The 19,108-nt window shown below is 42.5% G+C and overlaps 1 protein-coding gene across 1 annotated transcript in view; it reads left to right on the forward strand.

Moving 5' to 3' along the window:
• The window catches only part of MID1 (midline 1), a 163,018-nt gene that overhangs the window by 108,385 nt on the left and 35,525 nt on the right, over positions 1–19,108 (forward strand). Inside the window, exons 4-5 of the mRNA XM_036305008.1 lie at positions 11,557–11,664; positions 18,384–18,532. Coding sequence (XP_036160901.1) covers positions 11,557–11,664; positions 18,384–18,532 — 257 coding nt within the window. The remainder of the gene's footprint in view (positions 1–11,556; positions 11,665–18,383; positions 18,533–19,108) is intronic.

Raw genomic sequence — 19,108 nt, forward strand, 5'->3', positions numbered from 1 at the left:
TGCAGCTCATTTGTATTTCAGTTGCTCCAGCCCTGGGCAGCATGGAGTGAAGTCCCCCAGTGTTTGTCTTTTTGAGGGCGATGTTATTGTTACGGACATACATAACAATATGAAATAAGAGTGCTATTGGGATAGAATAACACCAACCCCTTTATATTTGTATGCAGACAGAAAATGACATATTCTTATCAATAGAGAAAAGTGCTATTGAATTTCAACAGTAACATCAACAGATACCATATTTCCAAAGATGGTATCTGTGATGGTATGTTTGCTATATTTAGACCTTTCTCAAGGTCACCTGAATTTGAACTGTGGTCCAGCATTGCTTTTGCCATGAGGACCGATTTTAGGCAAATCTGTAACGCGAACATTTGCCTTCCCCACTATTGTTGGTAGTGATCTCAAGGACAGCAAAGTTTGGATTCTTACACCAGAGGGGTTGCAGTTTGATCGTGCAGTTTCTAGAGTGCACTAAAGGTGGGCCTGTGTGGTAGGTGCTCTCCTGGGCTGCATGGATTAAGGAGCACCCTTCTCGAGGAATTGGAAGTGAGTGGTGGCTGGAATTATGCAATGCCAGGCCGCTCTTTTCTCACCCTGAAATACAATTTCCTTTCTCCAACGCATCCGGATTATCTTCTCCAAGCTCACTTCAGTGTTTGCATCTGTGTATGAATAGGAAGTGATCTATCAAGTCAGCCTATCCTTTTCACAAGAGGAATGAAAAGGTTTTGTTCTGAAAATCTAGAGGTGGCTAACTTAAATGAGTTCATGGGGCTTTTTAAAATGCATATGAATCAGCTCAATTTCCCCGGGAGAAGTAGCCAGATCTTTTCCCCAACGATGTTGCATTCCTTCTAAGAGTTCTATAAAATATTTCCAAAGATGTTAAGGCCACACATGTCTGAAATCTAATGATGTTTATACTCTGCACTGAACATCTCCCTTTGCAGTTAAATACAAGTCAAATGAAAAGAGCAAGTTTTTCGAAATACTTAGAAACTGTTTACAGACTAAAGAACATTTCACAGACACGTAGTCCAATTTCTAGTGTGTGTATGTAATTAAATCCCTTTAATGTTTATACATATATGACAAGAACAAAATAATAAATGGTCTGCCTCACCCCACCCCTTCTGTGAAATACTGTAATGCTATTATACCAGGAAATTTAGCAGTGGGTCTCTTTACTAGGCATCGCTAACCAACTGCTCTGGAGAAAATAGCCTACCTGTTTATGTTATCATTAATTAATCTGAGGAATGAGCACGTGTGACTGCATTTCTAGAAAAGGCAGATCAGCTGTGCACCCAGTGGCAACTTACATGAGACTACAACTGATTATTGGTATCTGATATGAGCGTTAATGAGGCTGAGTGGCCCTAAGGGCTAGGAGAGTCAGACATTGAGTGTTGACCTTCTACGCTCACTTCATTGGTCAGCTTTCGGATTTCTCTTTCATTAGGGCTGTCACAGGGTCAGAACGTGATAGTCTGTCCAAGGGAAGCAGCAGAATTACCATAGGAATAGGAGGCAGGGGTTAGGGCTAACAGAAGACACTGTTCTTCTGTTTCTCACTTACATAATTTCCCTTCCTGTTCTACCCTTCCTGCCCCCAAATACTTTAGAATGATTATGGACACGCTAGATCAGCTGTCGCCAACCTTTTGGACCTCACGGACCACTGGTTGGTAACCGCTGCACTAGTTAGTAGGTAAATACAAACTCTTCTCATTATTCACCGTACTTATGTTCTATAAAGTAGCCAGGAACACTGGTTAACACTGAACCATTGCCCTTAAGGGAAATACACACACACACACACACACACACACACACACACACACACACACCCCTCACATAGATTACATTGGTTAACACTGAACCATTGCTCTTAAGGGAAATACACACACACACACACACACACACACACACACACACACACACCCCTCACATAGATTACATTGGTTAACACTGAACCATTGCTCTTAAGGGAAATACACACACACACACACACCCCTCACATAGATTATAATCCTAAATCCTAAAAACACATCATCCTGGATGTGAACAGGCCACAAGTATTGACTTGGGGTGGTGAGTGCGCTATGGCGATGTTATATTCTAGACTTGTACACCTGAAACCTGTATGGTTTTATTAACCAACGTCACCAAATAAATTCAAGAAAGAAAAGCAGAGTCGCGACTGCCTGCCAACAAACACCCTTTGCATATCTCTTGGCTGGTTCCTTTTCATCTCCCGGCAGACTGGTCAGAGAATTTTTTTTCTACCAATAAAAAGGATCCTACTCTCAGCCATGTTCATCAGCAGAGTATGTTACCCTCTTTCATTTCCTTTATACATGTCATGGTTTCAAACTTTTATTTATTTACTGAGTTGTTCAGCCTGTTCTTTTATGCTTATATGCAAACTCTGTGATAATGAGAACTTTGTCTCTCTTGGACCGCACTGCATGCCCAGTACTTGGAACGCTGTTTGATAGACTGTGAGAGCCCACTTGCTGTTATTAGAATGGATAGATGAAGGAATCGGTAGTGTGTGTAGCTCTATCAAAGTGAAAGCCGCAAGTGTTTCCTCAGAGTAGTCATGACTTGAGCTTACTTGATATCAGCTACAGCTCTTGCAGCCTCAATAAAGGTATTAGCGTGATACCTTTTAAAAGATATCATCACAACTCCTGAAAGGAGAAATAAATTCTGAAAGAATTGAGATGGGATATGACTGTAGAAGAATTAATTTAGGGCACTTTGGAAAGAGATGAAGTTAGTACTAAGGATTAGAAGACAATGATGGGGATTTAATGATACATTTCCAGATGTGGAGAAGTATGCTATGCACATGGCTGAGGCCCAAACGGGATGTGGTGAAAGTGACTAAGTATAATTGAAATGAGAAAAAAAGTAACAGTGAGGAGCCTGGAATGGGGAAACAGCTCAGTTTTAAGCTATATTTTGTCCAATGATGTCAAGGGCTCTGAAGGATAAGGGTCCCATTTCCACTGGGGTCCAGAGGTGGCATACAGTAGTCATCCACCTACCCCTGGCCATCATTCCTAATCTCCACTCGGCTTTAGATCAGGGACCAGGGAGACTTAAGACACAAAGGTGGAAGGATAGGCCTGTGAAAGTAGGTTTTGTGGTCCTTTCTTGCATCCTTAGATTGCCCCTACTCACTGCACTTCTGTCAGCCTTCACGATTTCTGAATCAAAAGATGCAAATCAGAAATGAAAGCTAAAATCATAACCAGGGACTTCCAGCTTCTAAAACAAACTAGAAACACCTGAATACACTGCAAGTAACCAATAAACCCTGCCGTATTTTAATTAATACATAGTCCATTTAAGAAATGAAGTTCAATCAAATCATTAACTTTTTAAAGTGACATATGAAACAGCAAAACTGTGGAAAGCTGCTTTGCAGTAGAAGAATTTGAGAAATATAGGAGAGTATTCAGCTTCTTTTATTGTACCTTTTGGAATATAAGAATGCTAGAGTTATAAAACTTGGAAGCTTCATCAAAGTAGACGAAGAGATTCAACTTTTCTGGTTTCAAAGGAGAGTTAACTCCATATTCCTTGAAATATCTAAGGAAAATTGTTGGCCTAAAATTAGCAGATCATGTTTCTAAATTTCTGGGAATTTATAATTTGGGGCGGTGGTGGTTGTGGTATGAGCTTCCTCAAAACATATTTGGCTCAACAAATTAGATCTCAGTCCATGTTTTTCTGTAAAACAAACCTATCCATTGTAAACATTGAATAGTCAGAATTTGGATTAAGTGGAACCCATGTTGCAATGGTAACTGGGACAGTTTATCTCCATAGAATAACCCAAATCCCAGTGATTTGGAGAGTGAAATGGTTCCCAAACCAAATCATAGTTTATTAACAAAACTACTTATCAGTGCAGATAATACTACCTCAGATTTTTCCATGGCTTCATAATGTTAGTATTGCCTCACATATTATTTCATGTATTTATCACAATAACCCCACATGCTTGAAAGAGTAGATATTATTCACCTCATTTTATAAAACAGGAAACGTAGAAGTGGAGATACTCCTTTCCTAATATTATCATATGAGTAGAGCTAGTATTCCACACATTTCATGGCACCTATTCTAGGATTACTAGTGGGGACTCATCAGGTTTAGTAAAAAACAGAATATCTTTAAACACAGGATATGTTAGCAACAACATCAAAACCTGAGGAGCTCACAACACAGTGAATTGATTTTTGACAGAAGTACTAAGACCCTTCAATGGAGGAAGGAACAGTCTTTCCAAAAAATAGTGCTTAGACCCCTGGATATTTATAAGTAAAAGAATAAAATTGGACCCCTACTTTGCATCACATATAAAACTTAACTCAAAATGACTCATAGACCTAAATGTAAGAGATAAACTTTAAGAGAATAGGCATAAATCTTCATGACCTTGGATTAGGTTTCTTATCTATGATACTAAAAGCACAAATGACAGCCCAGTTGGTGTGGCTCAGTGGTTGAATGTTGACCCATGAACCAAGAGGTCACTGGTTCAATTCCCAGTCAGGGCACATGCCTGAGTTGCAGGCTTGATCCCCAGTAGGGGCCATGCAGGAGGCAGCTGATCCATGATGTTTCTCTCTTATTGATGTTTCTGTCTCTCTTTCCCTCTCCCTTCCTCTCTTTAAAAATCATTTAGAAAACATATTTTAAAAAGCACAAGTGACAGTAGAAAAATAGGTAAGATGGACTTAATCAAAATAAAAACTTTTGTGCTTCAAAGGACACCAACAAGAAAATAAAAAGTCAAACCACAGAATGGGAGAAAATATTTGCAAATCACATATCTGGTAAGGAACTTGATGAATTTATAAAGAAATCATATAATTCAATAATTAGAAGACAAATGACCCAATTAACAAAAGAGCATAGGGTCTGATAGTCATATGTCCAAGTCATATATACACATGGCTAGTAAACACATGAAAGATACTAAACATTATTAGCTATCAGAAAAATGCACATCAAAACCACAATGAGATACCACTCCATACCCACTAGGATAAATTTAAAAAGACAATAGCAAGTGTTGACAAGGATATGGAGAAATTGGAAGCCTCATATATTCTTGTTGGAATATAATATGATGCAGCCACTTGGGAAAACAATTTGGCAGTTCCTCAAGCTAAACATAGAGTTGACATGTGACCCAGTAATCCCACACCTATACTCAAGAAGAATATATATATATACCAGAGGCCTGATGCATGAAATTCATGCAAAAATAGACCTTCCTTCCCCTGGCTGCCGGCACCAGCTTCCCTCTGGCACCCGGGACCCGGGCTTCCCTCGCAACCCTGGCTTTGTCCGGAAGGTCGTCCAGAAAGACATCCAGAAGGACGTCTGTTCTAATTAGCATATTACGCTTTTATTATTATAGATGTGCACAGAAAAATTTATACATGAATGTTCATAGCTGATTGTATTTATAGTAACAACAAAAAAAAGAAAAATTCAAAAAGTCCACGTAATAAAGAATGGCTAACCAAAATATGGTGTAGCCCTAAAATGGAATATTATTTGGCATAAAAAATAATGAAGAATTGACACATGCTACAACATGGAAGAATTTTGAAAACATAATGCTAAGTGAATAAGCCAGACATAAAAAATCATGTATTGTTTGATTCCATTTACATGAAATATCCAGAACAGGCAAATCCATAAAAAGACAAAATGTAGAATTAGTGATTCTGTAAGCCTGAAGGGAGGTGGATGGTGAGAATGTGGAGTTTTTGCTAATGGATATGGGATTTCTTTTGGGAATGTTGAAAATGTTCTAAAATTCTATTGTGATGATGGTTACACAGCTCTGAATATACTAAAAACCACAAAACTATACACTTTATAAATTGATGAATTTTATGGTATGTGGAATATATGTCAATAAGGCTGTGAAAGAAAGTCAACGTCCTGCCCTCCCTCTGCCAAAAAATCCTTAGGGCATAATTTGTGTCTACGCAATCCTAGCAAACTAATAAATCTAATACCTGCATATTGAGTGCTTGCAGTATATCATGATAGCTACTTACTCATGATAGCTACTTACTCATGATAGCTACTTACTCATGATAGCTACTTACTCATGATAGCTACTTACTCATGATAGCTACTTACTTCATTGCATTTTACCTTGTCTCTTCTTGGAAGATCATTTTCACTATCCATTCACTCAACAGGTAGTTTTTGAATGCCTCTTCTGTGCTAGATATGCCTCTGGGTGCTTGAGATAGATGCCTCATTTAATCCAGATCCCTGCCCTTACGGAGCTTGCATCCTATCCTATTAGATTTACCTAGCTCAAATACCACTTAGTTCTCAGGGCTCATTTCTACTTTTCAAGTGTAGGGTGCTACTTCCCAGAAATTCTCGGTTGTAGTCAGTTATTAATTTGAGTTTGAGGTCAAAAGCAAAGACTAGAAATTTCTTTGAGAATAGGGGAGTTTGAAGGGAAGCTAAAATGATGACAGAAAAGTAAGGAGTAAGGGAAATTGAGCATAATGATTAACTTCTTTGAAATACTAGCCTGAGTTCCACTTTCTGTACTTGTCCATCAGTGCATTTTTTTAAATTGTTCTTTCGTTACTAATCATTAAGCAAGCCTATCTATGTGCTAATCTGACAGAGGACATGGTCTGGTGGTTTGCTGCGAATGGGAGGGACCATTATCTTCTCAATAAGAAGATGTCTTGAGTAGTCTCTCTACTGTGTCTTATAATGATCAGGAATCAAAGTCAAGGAATCCTCGCCTCTGGAAACAGGACATGATTTATGTGAACAGCCCCCAGTGGATTTGTATCCTGAACTTCTGACCCTACTTTCAGTTTATCTCATTCATAGAGAATGAAATGACTTCAGTTAAGTCAAGTATCCCGAATCAAAAGGGCTTAATAACTGGGCCAGGGCTCCTTCTGAGATATGCTAGAGTAATCAGTGCTATTGCCATTCTTTGTAACGCTCCAGCTTCTCCTGCCCTATGTTAAAAGCATAAAACGCATGCATGCTATCTCCATTTCCCACAGCTGTGGTTTCTTGGTCTCTGTGAATAAGTATTTTGGAATTGTCATGAGATGGAGGAAACAGCATGCTCGGAGTATTTCCCAAGCCCAGTTGCCAAGAATGAGCTCATCCTAACCCTCCCTGCATACAATGAGTCTTCAAAACTTCAAATACAAGCCATTCTATAATGATCTACCTTTCCAGGAGAATGACACGCTTTCATTGTTGAACCTTGGTCTTTCAGAAGTGTAACAGAAGTCACATTTCAAATGATGTCTAAGTGCCCTAGCCAGTTTGGCTCAGTGGACAGAGTGTCGGCCTGCGGACTGAAGGGTCCCAGCTTTGATTCTAGTCAAGGGCACATGCCGGGGATGCAGGCTCGATCCCCAGTAGGGGGTGTGCAGGAGGCAGCAGATCAATGATTCTCTTATCATTGATGTTTCTATCTCTCTCTCCCTCTTCCTTCCTCTCTGAAATCAATAAAGAAATATATTTTAAAAAAATGATGTCGTAAGATTAATAAAATATTTAACTATCCTGTTTTTAAAAAAAAAAAATGTCTAGTGGAGGCACGCCGCGCAGCTCCCTCGCGAGCCTGGGCCCACCATGAGCCAAGGCCATGTCCGTGAGCGCCAAGGTCCACGACTATGAATCAGAGCCAGACCAGAACCAGGCCATTGGGAGGCCCAAAGGGAAGCCGGGCCTTCGCGGTGAAGTTGGCCGCCAACCTGGCCACAGCGGGAGCCTGCTGGCGCCAGACGAGGCCTGCCTGCGGCCCAAGAGCGGCGAGTGCCACTTCTGCAAGGACATGAAGAAGTTCACCTTCCATTTGCAACAGCATGGATGGCACTGGAGAGCATTATGCTGAGGGACATAAGCCAGTCAGTGAAAGACAAATACCACATGATCTCACTCATTTATGGATCATAAAGACCATTATAAACTGAACACAAATAGACACAGAGGCAGAGCAGCATCCAACAGACTGTCAAACTACAGAGGGAAGGCCGGGGAGGGTTGGGGGGAGGGGCTTTGAGAGATCAACCGAAGGACTTGTATGCAGATAAGCATAACCAATGGGCACAGACACTGGGGGGTAGGGGAGGCCGGGGAAGGTCAAGGGGGAAAAAAAGGAGACATATGTAACACTCATTGTAATACCTTAAGCAATAAAACAAAATTTAAAAAAAGAAAGAAGTTTGGGGCCCCGGGCGGATGGAGCAGAGCTGCATCATGCCAGTGCTACCCCACGCGCCGTGTGCCTTCTGTGTGGCGAGGCGGGGGAGGCAGACGCGGTGGAAGAGGAAGAAGGCAAGTTTAACCTCACGCTCCTGGAGTGAACTTCCGGAGGAGGAGGCCCAGCCATCAGGATTGTGAAAAGAGCCCCAGGTGATGCGCATGTGCAGCCGAGGTGGGGAGCCGCTGCTCTAGGCAACAAGCCCCTCCTGCGCTTCAAGCAGGAACCGGAAGTCGACTTGCCTGAGGCGCCCCCACCAGACCAGGGGGAGCGACCATTTCCGCTCCAGCTCCCCGACCGCCTGGCCCAGCCCCGAGAGCGGAAGGTCACGGTCACGGTCACGAGGTGAAAACGCTCCGGAAACGGAAACGGGCGGGAAACGGAAACGGCGGCGCCCGGAGAAGGAGCTGAGCAAGGAGCCGAGCAAGGACCTCAGTCCCCAGATCCAGGAGACGGAGAGCAGCCTGGCCAACGCCAGCCCAGCGAGTCGGAGCCCGAGAGTGAGAACGAGGAGCCCAAGCGGCCCGTGGGCCTCTGCGAGCGCCCCGATCGCTTCAGCAAAGGGCTCCACGGCCCCCGCTTCCCCCCCATCCCTCTGCCCACCAACTGCGACACCAGCCGGGGCCCAGCCTGCGCAGCCCACCCCTCGCCCTCTCCCGGCCCCCTCCTTCCGCGTCCCCCCCCACCCCAAGTGCCTGCAGATGGAGCAATACGTGATCCGGCCGCCGCCCATCCGCCCCCCACCCGACTCGCTGCCCCTGGGCGACGGGGCGGCCCACGTCATGCGCAGGAACATGTGGCTGGCCGTCTTCAGCTACCTCAGCCACCAGGACCTGAGTGTCTGCATGCGGGTCTGCACCACCTGGAACCGCTGGTGCTGTGATAAGCGGCTCTGGGCCCGCATCGACCTGAACCACTGCAGGCCCATCACGCCCCTGATGCTGAGCGGCATCATCCGGCGCCAGCCCGTCTCCCTGGACCTCAGCTGGACCAATATCTCCAAGATCCAGCTGAGCTGGCTCATCCGCCGTTTGCCGGGGCTCCGACACTTGGTGCTGGCGGGCTGCTCGTGGATCGCGGTCTCGGCCCTCTGTACCTCCGGTTGTCCGTTGCTCCGGACCCTGGATGTCCAGTGGGTAGAAGGGCTGAAGGATGCCCAGATGCGGCATCTCCTGTCTCCGCCCACAGATAGCAGGCCAGGCCAGATGGACCATCGGACCAAGCTCCGCAACATCGTGGAGCTGCGTCTTGCGGGCCTGGACATCACCGACGCCTCCCTGCGGCTCATCAGCCGCCGCCTGCCCCTGCTCGCCAAGCTCCACCTGAGTTACTGTAACCACGTGACGGACCAGTCCATCAGCCTGCTCACTGCAGTGGGCACCACCACCCGGGACTCCTTAACAGAAATCCACTTGTCAGACTGCAGCCAGGTCACTGACCAGTGCCTGTCCTTCTTCAAACGCTGTGGAAACATCTGTCATATTGACCTGAGGTACTGCCCGCAGGTCACCAAGGCAGGCTGTGAGCAGTTCATCGCTGAAATGTCTGTGAGTGTCCGGTTTGGCCAACTGGAAGAAAAACTCCTGCAAAAACTGAGTTAGTCCAAGGACTAGTGTGGAAATATGGGGCGGGTGGGGGGAGGGAAAAAGACTTTCCAGAAACGAGGGCTTTCCTTTTCAATTTGAAACTTGCAACAACAGACCTCGGACCGATCCCATTTGGCAAGTCTTGCCAAGGCAATGCCGTTCCACCACCTGTTTGGGGGATGAGTGGGCCGGACATTTGGGTTATTAGGAATAGTAACTGCGCTGCTTTATGGACCATTTCTAAGGCGGCCTTTACCAAGAAGACATTCCTGCTGGAGAGGAGGATGAACTTTGGAGAAATTCTTTTACTGAAGCATGAGCTTAGGAGTTTATCTGTGTGTTTTGTGGGTGTTTTTTGTGGTGGTGTTTTGTTCTGGACACCTCATTCCTTGCAACGCCAGGGTTTGGTGTCAACATGAAGTGGACCACACATCTGCCGTCTTGACATACTTTGTTTGGTTTTGTTACATCTTACAGTATGAGGAATCATTTTTATACAAATTGTTTCAAAGTTATTTATGCAAGGTGTGAGTGCATACCAGTGTTTTTATTGTTTTATGATTGCCAACTTTCCCGGTTTCCTGGGTAGGAGGGAACTTGCCCTGGACTTCATCAACACAAATACTCCATCTAGACGTGTGCCCAGACCTGGCAGAGCAGGCCGAGACCTTCCGGTTAAAGCATGTTTACCTGGAGGCGGAGAGCCTGCTTTGGACGTTAAGAAATTACATAAGCATGTTGTGCATATATGTAAAGTATAGTGGAAATAAGACACATTGCCACGGTGCCCCTGTATAGAATTCACCCTTTTCTCAAAAATTTTAAAATGGAACTTCAACCTTTGCCCTCAGGGGGCTTTGCTCCAGCATGAGCTCTTGGACTCTACATCGATCTAATTTATACGGTGAGTCAAGAAGTAGAATCAATGACCCAACGTGTCCTTTCTTTTCCTTTTCTCTGTCCTTTGAAGTGTGAGCAGAGTTCTCGTTTCTGGTTTATAACATGGCTGTGTCCCAGTTGTGAAGATATGCATTCATATGTGCCATAGTTGTTTGGCGGTGTTTTCCTAGGCCTTCCCGACTCGGTTTTACCTTTGTTGAATTTCTATAAACAATTGTACAAAAACAACAACAACAACCCCAAAATGTATAGTGATTAAATACAAAGTTGATATCTGTGCTTAAGGGAAAAGTGAAATGAATGTGATTTAATCTTGCTCCCTTGCTTTTGGAAAATTTGTCCAAAAGATACTGATAGTAATTTGTCCTCCATAAATGACTAATATTCATTTTTAAAACGTACTTTTGGTTGACAGGCTAAAATTATACTTTCATTCAAAATATAAAAGCAGGCGTTGCAAATATATTTCAAGTGTCAATTTCTAACTAATTGGTAATAGCTATGTACATGTCGTGTTCAGAGATTTTGAGGCTGAGTCTGGCTTAGGAGAAAGACCGCTATCATTGGATAATAATTTTTTCCAGGAATGCTAGATGAGAAGTGAACATGTAAGTCCTTATGTTTGTCTTCTCTGCATATTGGAAGAAGTGTTAACATTTAACTATCTTTTCAGCAATTACCCAAAGCATACTAGTCTACATTTAAAAGAACATTTGCTTAAAAACAAAGGCCAAATGAATGCTTACCATTTTATCTATCCTGTAGGTCAATGCATCACGTCAAGAAGCCAAATTGATGGAGGAGTGTGATCTTCTTATTGAGATCATTCAGCAAAGAAGACAAATTATTGGAACCAAGATCAAAGAAGGGAAGGTATGATTTCTAGGGCAGAAGATTTCATATTCTCTAGCTGGAGAAAATGTCATACTTCCATGCACTTTAGTAGCTTAAGAAATATTGAATATCTCCTTGTTCTATATTTTCTATAATCTCCTTGTTAGTCTTTAAGACCTAGTTCAAAGCCCCTCATTTGGCCATTTTTTTCTCCACCCCTTTCTTTGTGTTAGCATGGTCTCCTGTGCACACCCAACTATAGGAGGCAGCATGAAGCTCTGGTCTATTATAGCCACTGTTTCCCATCTCTTTCCATAGAGGAAAAGTTCATTTCATATTTATTGTTATGTCCTAGCAATTAATACAGTATTAAATAAATGTTTAAATGAATCAGACATTATACATATGTAAAAACTAGAAGTACTTGCTCATGTCCTCGAGGGAATTTAGGTATGTATAATTTCATGGTGGCAAAACTCCTATAGTTTCACTATATCACATACCCCTTTATGGATATGTTAATAGTATTTCTTTCTAATGTTTGATATTTAGTTTTTTTGTGTTTTTTAAATCTTTATTGTTTGCATTTTTAAATTTCCTATGGCTTTACAGTAACCTATATTCAAAAAGTATTTTACACATTTATATTATATTCTTCATGACCACTTTCTTTACTTTATTTTATTGTTTAAAGCATTACCAAAAGTAGTACATATGTCTCCTTTTTTCCCCATTGACCTTCCCCCGGCATTCCCCCCCCCACATGCCCTCTCCCCCCCACCCCCCGCCCCAGTGTCTTACATCCATTGGTTATGCTTATATGCATGCATACAAGTCCTTTGGTTGATCCCTTACCTCCCCCCCCAACCCTCCCCAGCCTTCCCACTGTAGTTTGACAGTCTGTTTGATGCTTTTCTTATTTATTCAAAATTAATTCAGAAACCATTGGTAACTTTAAAATCATCACTTTATTTTAAAATTACTTATATTTATATTGAAATACTTATGATCCATTTTATTTTACCCATTTCTCTGCCACCCTCAAAAGACAATATTGTAAATATTTAAGACAGAAACATTCATTCAAAATACAACAGATTCATGAATTTCTTTTATTATTGCTCATAATAAAATCTATATAATTAAATCAAATTAGCAATGTTAAGTAGTACACAGCGATTACAATAGCTAATATTGTGTTCTGCTTCCTACAGAATTTTAAAGGTACTTCTAATATTATATAATGTTTAGATTACTTTTCCTATATAGATTGAAAAACACTTATACATTGTGATGGTGATCAGAAAAGTTGAAGTCAAATCAAAGCAAATAGTTGTTGAAGCTGTTACAGTGAATTAACAAATTCATATGTAATTGTTCTCTGGCCAAAGTCTGACTCAGATGTGTTGAGAAGCTCCTTATTGCTGCTATAACAGATTACCATAAGCTTGATGGCTTGAAACAACACAGATTTATTATCTATTCTTCTAGAGATCAGAAGTTCAAAATCAGTATCATTGGGCTAAAGTCAAGATGTTGGCAGTGCTGTTTCTTTCTGTAGGCTCTGGGGCAGAATCTACTTCTTGCTTTTCCTGCTTTTAGAGGCCACGCACATTCCTTGGCTCATGGCTTCTTCATCATGTCATTCTGACCTTTGCTTCCATCCTCAAATCTCTTTCTCTGACCCTGACTCTCCTGGTTCTTTTATAACAGTGGTTCTCACCCTTTTGGCCCTTTAAATAGTTCCTCACGTTGTGACCCAACCATAAAATCATTTTCGTTGCTACTTCATAACTGTCATGTGGCTACTGTTATGAATCGTCAGGTCAATATCTGATCTGCAGGATGGTCTTAGGCGACCCCTGTGAAAGGGTCATTCCACCGCCAAAGGGGTTGCGACCCACAGGTTGAGAACCGCTGTTTTATAAGGACCCTTATAATTCCATTGGAATCACCTAGATAATCCATTAATATAATCAGAATATTGAGATTTGGTAACGCTGGTACTGTGTACAAGAAAGTTGGTCATATTCCTTTTGAAACTGTCTGAAATGTATCACTTTTTAAAAAGTGCATATTTGCTCATGGACATTATCTCAGAAGGAAATATTAGAAAGCAAATGTTACCTGGAAAAGATCAGTGCCTGGTTCAGCTTTCTCTTGAGTTACTTGGCACATGACCAAGGACTAGTTGATCCCAAACCCCAGAATTCACAGTGACTGAGTCCCTGGCCAGGGCATGTGGTATCAGTTATGTTTTGAAGAAAAGAAGAGCTGGGCAGAGAGGGTGAGTATGGATTTGGTGCCCTGTGAGGATGCCCAGGGTGGTGGCTGGACAGGCTGAGGACACTGAATCTAGCAAAGGGACAGTAGGGCCCTCTGACCAGCACTTGGGTAGCTGGAGATAGAAGTGGCGGAATCGCGGAGACCACAAAGGTGAATTTCACCTACTTCATGGGTGCCTCCATCATCTCCGGTGCCAATCACAAAGCCATGAGGCCTGGTGGGAATAAGCTCACCACAAATCCTCGCACTGGGGAGGCTGCCAAGCTGGCGACGTTGTTGCACATTAGTACATACTGGTCGTTCCTGCTCTCAGAACATTGTGCATTCTTTGAAATAAATAGCTCGACAGCCTTTATACTTAGATGAACTGCATGAGAGTTTCGAGCCATGAGACACCCTGGAAAAGAATTATCTTATTTCTTCAGTAGTAGGGGATACATTTCATACCAACACATGAAAAGCTGATGGAAAATTCCAGATTAAGCAAAATATGCATTTTATGTTCACAGATCTAAGATAGAAGGTCGCAGCTAAAGAGAAAAAGGGTCCTTCTCTTCACTGCTTTTATGCACTCTAACTCCCCAAAATTTAAGATGATTAACTTGGACTAAATGTTCAGGCTTTTCTGAAGCCTTACAGAAATGCTGAGTACGGACTTCATTGTCGGCTCAAATACTTGTGTCAATCGAGGATCAATTATTTGGCCATAGCAATATTGGGATAGGAATCCTACACACATATATAAGCATTTAAAATACATTTAAAGAAAAATCAAGGACTACTTTTAAAAGCATATTTAAGGTAATAATAAACAACCAATAAAATGATATAAATAGGTCTATGTCCCCACTAAAAGGACATTCCAACAGACAATATTTCCATGATGAGTATGGAATGAATTCCAAAAATGTCACTGTGGCAATCACGCTGCCCCAACAGTGCCAACTGAGAAAAGTTTCCCCTGCAGCAGTGATACATACATACAGAGAATCTTATGTATTAGTATCTAGTTATTTCTTTTAAAAAATGTCACCCTGGCCAGGGTGGCTCAGTTGGGTGGGCATCGTCCCATGCACCAAAAGGTTGCCAGTTCAATTCCCAGTCAGAGCACATGCCTGGGTTGCCGATTCAATCCCCAGCAGAGGGAATGCCGGAGGCAACTGATCAATATTTCTCTCTCACATCAATGTCTCTCTCTCTCTCCCCCTCTCCCTTCCTCTCTCTTTAAAAGTCAATAGAAATCTTTTTTTTACAAAATCATATTCATTTTGTCAGATTTTTCAAATAATACATTAAAAAGTGGTTTATAATGAAATTAGTATTTTGCTAAATGCTCAGTGTCTGATTCTCAAGTGCTATACCATGTAGGATAGTGTTTCACCGAGGGGTGCAAATCAGTGCCATCTGATTAGAATCATTTAAGTCGGCAACCTTTTTCTGTAAAGGCACAAGCCAGATTATAACTATTTTAGGCTTTGCCATATGGTCTCTGTTGCAACAGCTCACGTCTGCCCAAAGTTGTAGCGTGAAGTCAGCCATAGATTCAAAAATGAATGAATGTGGCAGTGTGCCAATAAAAGTTTATTTATACAAATAGGGTTCGTGCTGGATATGGCCCACAGACCATAGTTTGGGAACACCCAACTTAGAACAATGGTTTTCTCTTTTCTTTTTTTAAATGAAACCTATAGTAAGAAATACATGTGACATCAAATTCAGCATAGACACGCAATAACAAAAAAAGGTTTTCTAAAACATAACTTGCCCTTTCTACCAGAAATGCACTCTGCTACTTTTTTTCTCCTCCCCTCTCCTCTTCTATTTAGTTTTTTTTTTTTAATGCTAGCCCTGAGCATACTAATGATTCATCACCTACAGTTCAAAAAGCTTTCATTGCTGGTTAAAATGCTGATTCCTGCTGCTCTGCCAATTACAGCCCCTTACCTAGGACATTGGAGAGGGACTGCAAACAACTCATTTTTCCTTTAAAAAAAATCCCCAGCTGATTCTTGTGCACACTGGGTTTGAAAAGTTCCAGTCTGGTCTATTGGATGGAATTGTACACTGAACTAAAATTAAAATTATGCCAACAATTGTTTTCTGTAAAACATTCCCATATTTTCAAAGGAGGCTCTTATTTTGGCTTGCTTCAACTTATGCATGACTTAAGGCTTCTTTTCTTTTCCACTTATGTCACTTTTAATTTCCAGTATCATGACTGAAGAAAAGAAAGAAGAAAATAGAGTTCAAGCATTGTTACATGTGTGAACTGTGTGGTCACTAATAGGCCAAAAGGATAAGTGATTGACATGAAGTTATTCTAAGGGAATATTTTGACTTTCTTTTTCTTTTGTTAGAATTGTATTAAACATCTTCAATTCTGCCATATAATTGAAAGCATTCTTTATGTTGTATCATTAAATATTCCATGTACTTGCTTTATTCTAGGGCAGTGATGGCGAACCTATGACACGTGTGTCAGAGGTGCCACGCAAACTCATTTTTTTGGTTGATTTTTCTTTGTTAAATGGCATTTAAATCTATAAAATAAATATCAAAAATAGACGTCTTTGTTTTACTATGGTTGCAAAGATCAAAAAATTTCTCTATGTGACACGGCACCAGAGTCAAGTTAGGGTTTTTCAAAATGCTGACACGCCGAGCTCAAAAGGTTCGCCATCACTGTTCTAGGGACTTGAAGTCATTTTTCCTTCCTCTGACATTTTCTCATGGACATGTTCTCATATCTGGAATTGGACTCTGCCTTTCGTAGCTTTACCTCTGGATATAATGATGTTAGAAGCTCAGTTCTACTTGGTGGAAAATAAGTGTTCTTTCATTCAACTAATGAACACAGTTCATCTACTGCAGGTGGTCACTATAATCATAGTGAGGGAAGTCTTTTACCAGGCTTGAGACCACATCTCGGTTGCCCCAAAGTTTGGACACTTCTTTCCTTAAATCTTTACTTTCCAGAACTTCTCTCGCTCTGGCCTGAAATCTTGTGGCCGCTGCCTCTCCATTCAGCATTCATTTCCTCTGTTTTCCGTAGTGCGACAGAGCTGGAATTAGACGTTCCTCGGAGGCCTCCAGCTCTGGCATCCCCTTCCTTCCTTTTCTTCGATGAGACTTGCATGGGGATGAGAATGATGACTTGGAGAAAGCAGGAATTTCTTGGAGTGAGCAGGAATTCTGGAGGGAGCCTGAGCCAGCCTTGTCTGCAAGACAGATGACCTGGCCTCTTCCCTAGCCTTTCACCCGCGGCTGTTTTCCATTCCGGAACGATCAGAAAGCCAGCCAAGACCTGGCCCCGGCTGTGTGGACGGGGGCACTAGGCACCCGGCAATTCCAATTAGCAGTCTAATTTTATCTTGGCTTCTGGCCAGAGGGCTTCATCTCGCAGCACATTGCCAACGCCAGAGCCAACGGTCAAGTGGGTTACGGTGGACTTATCTTGGCCTGCCCCCGAGGTTATGGTCAATTACGTTGGAGGGTCCTTTTCAAGTAAGACAGAATCGGGGGGTGGAATGAAGGCTGGAACCAAGCATGCGTTTTTATCCCGACTGGGAAATGCTTATCAAAATAGTTCTTAGTTATCAAGTGAGCACAAAGTGCCTGGAAATGACGTTCCCAGGGAGGGGAAATGGCCCAGCTGTGCTTTTTTTGGCTTTCTCTCATCTGCTCAACAGGAAAAATATTAATCAATGGAAAAAATGCTCACTTTCTGTTCATTTAACGCGTGAGTTTTAGATAGTGTGGGGAACTCGTAATACCTAATGTTTTTATATCACAGTTTTATACCATGGGTTGCAAAGAACTTTTTACACAGTGGCTTTTACTGTACCCTAGAGATGTGATGTTTTTTGATGGCAAAGCTGAAAACGAAGACACAGTTCCAGCCTGCTCTGCGATCTTACTGTAATGGGGTGTAGTAGTCAAGGCAAGAGGCCCGGTGACCCTCTGTAACTTACCACTGAGCAACACCTTCCCCCCATCAACAGGGAAGCAATTCGCAATTCAGTGTTTCTTCATAAAACAAATTAGCAACACTTCTCCAGGGAGATAAAGAATATCTAAGACAGTGGTTCTCACCCTTCTGGCCCTTTAAATACAGTTCCTCATGTTGTGACCCAATCATACAGTTATTTTCGTTGCTGCTTCCTAACTGTCATATTGCTACTGTGATGAATCGTCATGTCAATAGCTGATAGGCAGGATGGTCTTAGGCGACCCCTGTGAAAGGGCTGTTCCACCGCCAAAGGGGTCGCGACCCACAGGTTGAGAACCGCTGCTAAGAGCAGACTCCATAACAGATGGCTGTATTTCCCTATCTCCCTGAGCCTACGTTTTGACCTTGTATTGAAGGACGGCTTACATACAACAAAATCCGCGCATCAGAAGGGTCTAGCTAGCCCGATGCACTTTCACTGCACGAGGAGACTGGTGTAACGCTGTCCATGCCTCTCTCCAAGGTGATGAGGCTCCGCAAGCTGGCCCAGCAGATTGCCAACTGCAAACAGTGCATCGAGCGCTCGGCATCCCTCATCTCGCAAGCGGAGCACTCGCTGAAGGAGAACGACCACGCGCGGTTCCTGCAGACGGCGAAGAATATCACCGAGAGGTGAGTGCGGGGCCGCTGGGAAGGCAGCTGCTGAGCTGCTGCGTCTCAGGTGTGATTGGTTGGCCTTGCCCTCGCCTTGCTTTTGTTTTCATTTTCAAGGCTGAGTAGGGACAGAATAGACGCTTTGAGTTGCTTTGTCCCCACTGAAGATGCTTCCCTTTGACATGTCGGGGACTTTTCAGTAGCAGCCTGGAGTTCGGGGCCTTTGAAATAAGAGGCCACCAGTTCGAAAGAATAAAATCGGCCTGCTTTTGAAGCGGGGGAACTTATGAGGGCACAAAAACAGCACGCATTGCGACTCTCAGGCCTGATCTTATCATGCTCTTGATAGTAAAGAATCAGGAAGAAGGAAAAAACATAAAAGGGAATCTTTTCTTCCATTTCAAGGCTCATCTACTGAAGAAAAATGGGCCAGGTGTTGTTCTCTGTTAGGCCTGTTCTGTTTGGTTGAGAAGTTTCACCTCCTGAAAAGGTCAAGGCCAACTCACATGGGAGAGGAAGGACCAAACTGTCAACCTCATACCTCCCGCTTTTAAAATACACTTTATTCCAGGATAGGAAACATAAAAATGATAT

The sequence above is a fragment of the Myotis myotis genome, unplaced genomic scaffold (assembly GCF_014108235.1).
Source record: "Myotis myotis isolate mMyoMyo1 unplaced genomic scaffold, mMyoMyo1.p scaffold_m19_p_4, whole genome shotgun sequence".
Taxonomy (NCBI): Eukaryota; Metazoa; Chordata; class Mammalia; order Chiroptera; family Vespertilionidae; genus Myotis; species Myotis myotis.